Below are 10,297 nucleotides of genomic sequence, written 5' to 3' on the forward strand. Positions count from 1 at the left end.
CATATTGATTACCACTATTATATGATTGATCTTGTGCTCCGTACATGTTATTTATGTAAGGAAACATGACGACTCACAAGAACAAAAGAGAAAATAAAAGCAAAAATCTAAAAAACAAAACAAAAACAAGCTAAACAAATAACAAATCAATTAGAAACTGCTCCCCGGCAGCGGCGCCAAAATTTGTATGGGCTGTCATAGCCTTAGCAAATTAATAAATATATTTCCCACTAATTAACTGGTAATATAGCGGTAGTATGAGATCGTTCCCACAGAGAGCTGTGTAATTGATAGGTTATTTGATCATCAAAATAAGTTAAATAACAAAAGGAGGTTTTTGAAAAAGCGGGAGTCTAACAAAAACTACCCAATATTTCGCTTAGCAATCTGTATGGACCAACTCCGAAATACTTTGCTAGAGAATCAACTAGACAGTCAGACTCAATCTAGATTAAAGTATCTCAAGGAGTTAATATCTCTCACTTGTTTTGATTTACTCAAGCTAAAACAATAGCGAGTCTTTAATCAAACACAAGGAATAACTTGGACGGTACCAAAGACTAATGTCCAAGGATCAATCAATATCAATCAACAACCAAAGGTTGGATTTCCAATTGATGATCTTGACGCACAACCTGTATTATTTCAATTATATAAACAAATATAATGCGGAAAAGAAATAACACAGACACCAGAAATTTTGTTAACGAGGAAACCGCAAATGCAGAAAAACCCCGGAACCTAGTCCAGATTGAATACACACTGTATTAAGCCGCTACAGACACTAGCCTACTCCAAGCTAACTTCGGACTGGCCTATAGTTGAACCCCAATCAGTCTCCCACTAATCCAAGGTACAAGTATGCTCGTACGCCTCTGATCCCAGCAGGATGCTGCGCACTTGATTCCCCTAGCTGATCTCACCACAACTAAGAGTTGCTACGACACCAAAATCGCAGGCTTTAACAATAATCAAATCTGTCTCCCACAGAAAAGTCTATCAAAGGATAAATCTGTCTCCCACAGATAAACCCTAAAGTTTGTTTCGTCTTTTGATATGAAATCAAGGTGAACAGAAACCAATTGATAATCCGGTCTTATATTCCCGAAGAACAACCTAGATTGATCAATCACCTCTCAAAAATCCTTCCTGAATACACATGCGGTTTGTCAAGGAATCACAAACAGAGAGACGAAGATGTTTGTGACTTCTTTATCTTGCCTATCAGAGAATTTTCACGATCTCAAGCCAATCAAAGATTGTACTCATACGATTGAAGATGGAAGATCAGATAACACAACTACGATAAAAGTAGTATCGGTCTGGCTTCACAATCCCAATGAAGTCTTTAAGTCGTTAACCTGATTTTAGAGAAGAAAATCAAAGGTTAATGGAGATCGACTCTAGCGAGCGCACTAGTATCACACAAGACGTGTGGGGATTAGTTTTTCTCAAAGCTAGATGTCACATATATATAGTCTTCAAATCAGGGTTTTGCCTTAGTTACAAAACAATCCATATTCACCGTTAGATGAAAACGTGATTTAGATTCAAGCTAATATTTCTCAACCGTTAGATCGAAAACTTAGCTTGTCATACACAATTGACATACTCGTTTACTGGGTTTGTGAAATCGTGCCCAAACGTGTACGTGTATGTTGTTCAACATAGTAACCAAAAGGTTAAGCATATGAGAATTTCATATTAACCTTGTTCGTCTTCACCATAACTAGTTCAACTCACTCATATGAACTAGTTAGAGAGTTTTTCAATTGCTATGAGATCTTATGTAACTACACAAGACACAATTGAAACAAAGATGATTCGATTCGATTGAATCGGTTCATGAACATTATAGCCATGGTTTGCATAAAGCATTCCTTAGTAATTTAATATTCATGTTCAGAGCACATCTTTAGATCATAATCACTTAAGTTCACAAACAAGTTCGCGGACTTAAGTTAATCGGTTGAGTTTTCCAAACTCACCAGAAATTCTCGGAAAGAGAACTTTCACCAGTTCGCGGACTAAGCAAACGAACGAGTTTTGGAAAATTCAGCAGAAATTTTCGGTCGAGAATTTCCGTCAGTTCGCGGACTTGGAAAGCCAACTCCACAATCCTCCCGATTTCTCTTGATCAACAAAGTTAGAAAAAATTCGGTTCAAGGAATACATGGTTATGTAATCTAAACTCTCATTCCAATCACTGAAACATTCTTAGAGGACGTTATATAGTTGTTACACTATTTCTCGTCAAAGCAATTTTCAAGATGATCGAAACATACATGACTTGCGTCACTAGGTAAAACAAACATAGTCGAAGTGAAACGCTTACCAACACTTATTTCGAGATATAGATAGGCGAGATATACTCGGCTCGAAATACCAAAAGTGTATGATCCAAGTCTATATATATAGCATACGACTTTTGTCTCAAGAAGTAGGAGATAAAATAGATATACTTTTGAGTGACAGATAAGTTCAAGTCTTCACATACCTTTTTGTCAAGAAGTTCCACCGGTTTCTTGAGTAGTTCTTCTTCTTGTCTGATGAATCGCCATGAAGTCCTTGAGCTCAACTACGCTTTCTATCCTAGTCCGAGACTTAGCTATAATAGACTAGAAATCAAGACTTATAGTTTTGATCACTAACATTGACAAACATGCTTGAGATAGCAACGCATGCGAGGTTGACCGAGGTATGCTCTAACAATCTCCCCCTTTGTCAATTTTAGTGACAAAACTATTAATACATATGGAATACAAAAAAGATAAACTTTAGTGGCTCCTATTCCATAGTCCAATCTTCAACATTCCTTGAAATCTTCGTCCTTCCAAGTACTCCAATGATCCTAAAGGTTGTAAGTTTAGCATCACCGTTGTTGAAGATACATAGCTATAACACTGAGAGAAATCGAGATTCTCAATCATTATTATACAGTGTCATAGTATCATTATGTAACATCAAAGTCCAATTGTATGACGACTTCAACAATAATGCTATGGTTATATGTATCGCTACACTTTAGTCAATACTCTATCTCGATCATGGAAACCACTTCCCCTTACACAATGATCCGAAAACCATATGTATTTGTAGTGTGACCTACAATATTTCTCCCCCTTTTCGTCAATAAAATTGGCAAAGGTAAAAGAGCGGGATCATAATGAAATTTCCACAAGAGTCTTTTCATGACTAAAAAGATAAGACACACATCAACTTAATTTAGATGCAATCATATAGCCGAAGCTAATAGCATTCATCAAGGAGTTTAAAGATACAAGATAACCCCTATAAAATTCCACATCCGCACTCCCCATAAAGATATTACCATTAAGAACAAGTTCAAAAGAACTCTCTCCCATTTGATGTCATTCCCAAGAGAACAACAAGAGCGACCTTAATTTCGAGATAAAAGAAGGATTTTTAATGGACACCAAAAACCATGATAAGTGATTTTCTATATCCAAAATCTCAACCAAATTAATCACAAGTAAACCCATGATTAATTTAATTAGAATACACAATCAAATTAAACCACAAAAGTGATCAATTTAATTGATTGTGCTCAACATAAGTAAACTCACGGAGCTACGATTAAGATAATCATACGGAGATAACCATCTCAATCGTACAAATACTCAACATAAGGAAAACCTTGCGGAATATATGACTACATAAACCAATAGAACATGATTAGTATAGCCGCTCATATACTCAACACAAGAACTTGTGGAATATATGAAAACTCAACTAGATTAATTACAAGACATCCTATAATTAATCCAATTGGAATACCAATAACCAAACTAATCACCAAAGTAATCAATTTAATTATTTTGGGCTCACCAAAAGAGAACTTATGGAACCCCGACTAAGTTTATCATAGAGCATGACAACCTTAACCGTACATGTACTCAACATAAGAGAGAAAACTTATGGAGTACAAACTAAATAACCAAACTATTTGATTAATTTAGTTTCTTATGCTCAACACATAGCATCTTATGGAACAACCAACCAAGCCAATAAGAAAAATCGACTTAGTCGTATCGTGCTCAACATAAGACACACAATGGAGCCTTCACGTTAAACAAAAAGAGATGGATCAATGAAGATCAATACCGTGGATAACCTACAAGGATCTATTCTATCTTTCCATCACTATATGCATAATGACATAATAGACTTTATCCTTGTCTTACAAAAGATTTCATCCTATTTTCCATCAAATACATGACTGCATAGGCATAACTTTTGTAATTCTCAAAAGTCCATTCATCCTTAAATCAATATATGAAAACCGATCATGAACGACTTTACTTTTGACAAAATATGGGACCTTCAAGTTCACGGACTCAAACAATACATATCCCATAAACACTGGTAGGCGTACCATGTAATCCAAACATCCCGAACCAATGTTTTCAAACCTAAACATTTAAGAACCTTAAACACAGATCAAGTTAGGTAGAAATGAACGATAGTCAAGGTACATGGATCATTATAAGTACTCAAACAAGTAATAAAAACATAAAACTTGCTCAAGTTTGTAGACATACCTTTTTAGAGAAGTCCAATTGAATTCTACATCCTTACCGACTATAATCTGTGCGCCCCAATTTTCGTGCTTCCCTCACCGTATACATAGCAGGGCATTTCTTGGTGAGGATGCACTTACAACACAATCAAGTTTTGTTGGGGTGAACACTGTCTTGTTCACCACAATTGACCTTTAGATTATCATGAAAGGGATCACTTTTAGAGCCTTTCACATCCAATTCCATTTTTCCAAAAAACTTGTTAAGTTCCAACATCATGGATATTGCCTTCTCCATAGTCATGGAATTTTCTGGAAGATTATTCCTTTTCACACTCAAAGCATCATTATCTTTCTTTGGTACCCACTTCTGAGTAACTTTTGGAGCAACGTATTTCCTTTTCTCCCCAATAAAATTATAAAACTTCTTGGGGGAATACTTAAGGAACTGATATTATGAGACTCAGTTTTTCTCCAGTTTGGAACATCAGATCTTGTCTTCTTAACAGAATCATATCTCGTGTTATCTCGTTCAAGAAATCTGCGATTCCTTTGCAAGTGACCTGGTTTTCCACAATAAAAACAATGTTTAGTATAATGGAAATAGTTATGTTTAGTATTACCAGAATGTGTATGTGCTTGCTTTGGAGCTTGAAAAAATTTGCTCTTTTCTTCAACGACAGTTTGTAGAGATACTTTACTTTTGTCAACCGTGGAAGGTTTTGGTTGAGAAGAATTTTTAGCTTTGACAAATTTTACCTCTTTGCAAATACTAGGAGCGTATATTCCTTTATAGCTCAATCCTCGTGTATCACGATGAATTCTACATGCTCCCAATATCGAGGTTAATTTATCTGAGCTGCTATTTCTAGAAAAACTCTCTTTTAAGCTCGAGTTTTCGTCTTCCAAACTTTTGACCTTCTCGAGCGCAATAACTAGATCATTCTTGGATGATTCACATTGAACTTTGAGATCTTCTCGTTCTGAATCAAATAACAAGTTCATCTCAATGTTTTCCAAGTTATCTAGATTTGCTTGAAGAATAATTTTTCGATCACGACCTTCGGCAATTTCTTCTTTAAGCTTTGGTATTTCCTTGAGATAATCTCTTGCACCACTAGAATCAAGTTGGTCTTGAAAGTCTTTATTCCGACTACGAAGTCTGTCATATTTAAATTTCTCACTAAAAATGGTGCTTTCATCCTCCGAGAGTTTCCAATGACTTTCTTTAAGAAGATTATTAGCTACTGGATCAACATGGAACACTTCTTTGTCAGATTCAGAATCAGTATCAGAGAGAATTTTTCCAGAAGCTAATGCAACTTCACATATGAGCTTTTGAGGATTATAAAATTCAGGACCATCATCAAGAGTAGGCAAATCTGCTGCATATGCCGATTGTCTACGACTCTAGGTAGGACATGCTAAAGAAAGATGCCCGAAATCACGACAGTTATAGCATTGTACATCATCAGTAGGAGATGTTGCACCTTTAGAAAAACTCTTTTTCTTGTCTCTCGATAGTTTTCGTGGAGTAACATCCTTAGTATCTGGCGAACCAGATTTATCCTTAGAGGGTTCAGAATTGTTTGCAGCTTTAAGAGAAATCACCTCTTTTCTTGCGTGTTCATGATCAAATATCTTTAACTTTACAACAAGAGTATTTTTGGAGAGTGTAGAAAGATCTTTTGATTCTTCAATGACATGTTTCTTAGACTCATATCTTGCTGGTAGAGACCTGAGAATTTTACACACAATATCTTTCTCTAAAATAGTTCTTCCTAATGAAAATGAGGAGTTAACTATTTGAGAAAGTCTTTGGTTAAACTCATCAAAAGTCTCATCATCAGACATGCGAAGGTTTTTCCAGTCAGAAGCTAGATATTGAAGCCTTGCATCTTTCTCAGCGGTATTCCTGTCGAATACGGTTTCTAAGATATCCCAAGCATCTTTAGACTTATTGCACGCAGTAACGTGGTGTTGAAGATCTGAGGTAATGGCGTGGATGATCGCATTTAATCCTTCAGAATTTTGCTTTGCGTCAAGCGTCTCAAGATCATCATAATCACCAATATCCTTTTCAACAGTTACACCATCTACTGTAACTGATGGAGGATCATAGCCATTAACAATACGAACCCATGATTTAAAATCTCGCGTTTGTATAAAAGAACGCATAGCAATTTTCCACCATAAATAGTTCATGCCATCGAAGACTGGCGGTACGTATATAGAGATAGCACCTATGTCCATAGAGTCAGATCGCTACAAACACAAACTTATAAGGTCTTAAACGTGTTTGCCTGCTCTGATACCAATTAAAAAATCAAGGGTCTAACAACACTACCCAATATTTCGCTTAGCAATCTGTACGGACTAACTCAGAAATACTTTGCTAGAGAATTAACCTTTTTTTTGCTTGATCAAAACCATTTTATTACTCATTATGGAAAAATACAACCAACTAAAGAGTTTACAAAATAAGAACCACCAAGGCCCAATAAAATGGAAAACTCAAAAGAGAAAATAAGACAAACTCAACTCTTATAGCCCAACTGTAAAAAACATAAGAAATAAATTTTTAGCAAAACCTATAGTAAATTTTCTCAGGTGATTCCAAATCTGGGATGAAACTTGGTTTTGAATTGAAAATGAGCTTTCCCCCTCTCACCAATCCTGCACCCTTCTTTGCCATGGAGTCAGCAGAGAAATTTACTTCTCTCAAGCTATGTACAAGTTGGATATTATTCAATATTTCCTTTATTCTCTTCCATCTTACCTGCATGAACCAAGGCAGTCTTCCTGACATGTATGCACTCACTGCTGCTTTAGAATCAGAGTTAATACATATATCAAGCTTGTTGTTCTGTATAGCCCATTCAGCTGCACCTGTAATAGCCATTAATTCTGCAATGTAATTAGTTGCAATTACCAGGCCAGTAGCTCCAGCATATATACAACCTCCCAATTCATCTCTGCAAACAAAACCATATCCTGCTGCACCTGGATTGCCCCTAGATGACCCATCACAACATATGAGTATCTGATTTCTTGCAGGTAAGAAGAAACTCACTTCAATAATTCTTTGAGGCTTTATTGGTTGATGTTTAAGATCAAAATTCTTAAAGACCATGTAATCATAGCTACACTCCCACATAAAGCTTTTTATTCTCACTGCACAGTCCTTTGTATACTGTTTTATTCTTCTCTTGAAATTCCCCATGTTTACTTTCTCTTCTTCAAAGCAAATTCTATTCCTTAAGAACCATAGCTCCATCATTGTAATGGAAGCAACCAGTAACCATCATTGTAAGCTAGAGAATCAACTAGACAGTCAGACCCAATCTAGATTAAAGTATCTCAAGGAGTTAATATCTCTCACATGTTTTGATTTACTCAAGCTAAAACAATAGCGAGTCTTTAATCAAACACAAGGAATAACTTGGACGGTACCAAAGACCAATGTCCAAGGATCAATCAATATCAATCAATAACCAAAGGTTGGATTTCCAATTGATGATCTTAACGCACAATCTGTATTATTTCAATTATATAAACAAATATAATGCGGAAAAGAAATAACACAGACACCAGAAGTTTTGTTAACGAGGAAACCGAAAATGCATAAAAACCCTAGGACCTAGTCCAGATTGAACACACACTGTATTAAGCCGCTACAGACACTAGCCTACTCCAAGCTAACTTCAGACTGGCCTATAGTTGAACCCCAATCAGTCTCCCACTAATCCAAGGTACAATTATGCTCCTACGCCTATGATCCCAGCAGGATGCAGTGCACTTGATTCCCCTAGCTGATCTCACCCACAACTAAGAGTTGCTACGACACAAAAATCGTAGGCTTTAACAATAAACAAATCTGTCTCCCACAGAAAAGTCTATCAAAGGATAAGTCTGTCTCTCACAGATAAACCCTAAAGTTTGTTTCGTCTTTTGATATGAAATCAAGATGAACAGAAACCAATTGATAATCGGGTCTTATATTCCCGAAGAACATCCCAGATTAATCAATCACCTCTCGACAATCCTTCCTGAATATACAGGCGGTTTGTCAAGGAATCACAAACAGAGAGACGAAGATGTTTGTGACTTCTTTATCTTGCCTATCGGAGAACTCTCACGATCTCAAGCAAATCAAAGATTGTACTCGTACGATAGAAGATGCAAGATCAGATCACACAACTACGATAAAAGTAGTATCGGTCGGGCTTCACAATCCCAATGAAATCTTTAAGTCGTTAACCTGATTTTAGAGAAGAAAATCAAAGGTTAATGGAGAACGACTCTAGCGAGCGCACTAGTATCACAAAAGACGTGTGGGATTAGGTTTTCTCAAATCTAGATGTCCCCTACATATAGTCTTCAAATCAGGGTTTTTCCTTAGTTACAAAGCAATCCATATTCACCATTAGATGAAAACCTGATTTAGATTCAAGCTAATATTTCTCAACCGTTAGATCGAAAACTTAGCTTGTCATAAACAATTGACATACTCGTTTACTAGGTTTGTGAAACCGTGCCCAAACGTGTACGTGTATGTTGGTTCAACATAGTAACCAAAAGGTTAACCATATGAGCATTTCATATTAACCTTGTTCGTCTTATCCATAACTAGTTCACTTGACTCATATGAACTAGTTAGAGAGTTGTTCAATTGCTATGAGATCTTATGTAACTACACAAGACACAATTGAAACAAAGATGATTCGATTCGATTGAATCGTCTCATGAACATTATAGCCATGGTTTGCATAAAGCATTCCTTAGTAATTTAATATTCATGTTCAGAGCACATCTTTACATCATAACCACTTAAGTTCACAAACAAGTTCGCTGACTTAAGTTAATCGTTTGAGTTTTCCAAACTCAACATAAATTCTCGGAAAGAGAACGTCCGCCAGTTCGCGGACTAAGCATGTAGTTACAGGAAATCCTACACTACACCCCTCACAAGATTTCATTAACATTCAACTCATTTTAGATTAACAATCTTAATTTTATTGATGAATCTTTGAACAATCTTACAAGAAAAGATAAAGGAATCAAGAATAACCACTGCTTTAGATTTTCTCTCTCCTATTTACTTGCTTCTCAATCAGAAAAGATATATCTCCTTTCCTTTACAACTGAACGGCTATTTATAGGGAATTACATAGTGGATGACAGCTAATCTGTCCTTTATTTTCGGATATGACTTGCGACATTCTCGCATCCTTACAAATGTTAATCTCGCAAACTCTTTAATTTTTCGCAGGACCATCACATTTTTCTCATGATTTAGCTGACGTCGTTTATTATGTCATTTCTGAAATTGTTCTTCGATATTGTTGTGTTGTGTTGTTAATAAGTTCGCTGAGGCATTATTGCTGCGAGATTCTGATCCTACATCTTTCCTCTTCTCATATCTTCTCTGCGAAGTAGAGAATGATGTAATAAATGCCGCTGCTATTCATCTCTTCATATTCTGTATTTATCACGCGTATTCTTTCTTCCATCTATTTCTTGACACGTCTTCTGTAACCGCTGCTTTTCAACCGCTCACGTCTTTTCGCATTAATGGTGTTTATTTCTTCGAGTAAAAAAATCTTCTTTATATATTCTTCTTACTCTTCTTTCCATTTTCTTTGTACTTTCTCTTCTCTTTTTATTCTCTCATCTCTGCAACTTTATTGGTCTTCCATAAATTCTGCCATTGCAACTTTTTCTTCTTTCTTCTTCTTTTAATCTTTTTAATTTCTT

General features: G+C 36.0%; 1 protein-coding gene across 1 annotated transcript; it reads right to left on the reverse strand.

Moving 5' to 3' along the window:
- Window positions 1-7,121: 7,121 nt before the first annotated feature.
- LOC113278711 lies at window positions 7,122-7,763 on the reverse strand. The gene has a single exon (XM_026527476.1). It carries the CDS (start codon window positions 7,761-7,763, stop codon window positions 7,122-7,124), a length of 642 nt encoding a protein of 213 aa, XP_026383261.1.
- Between the last annotated feature and the right edge of the window lie 2,534 nt (window positions 7,764-10,297).

Source organism: Papaver somniferum, chromosome 5 (genome assembly GCF_003573695.1).
Source record: "Papaver somniferum cultivar HN1 chromosome 5, ASM357369v1, whole genome shotgun sequence".
NCBI classification, from domain to species: Eukaryota; Viridiplantae; Streptophyta; class Magnoliopsida; order Ranunculales; family Papaveraceae; genus Papaver; species Papaver somniferum.

What these genes read in the sequence shown, in the direction of transcription:
- LOC113278711 (XM_026527476.1), bottom strand. Translation starts at nt 7,763, where the DNA reads ATGGGGAATTTCAAGAGAAGAATAAAACAGTATACAAAGGACTGTGCA.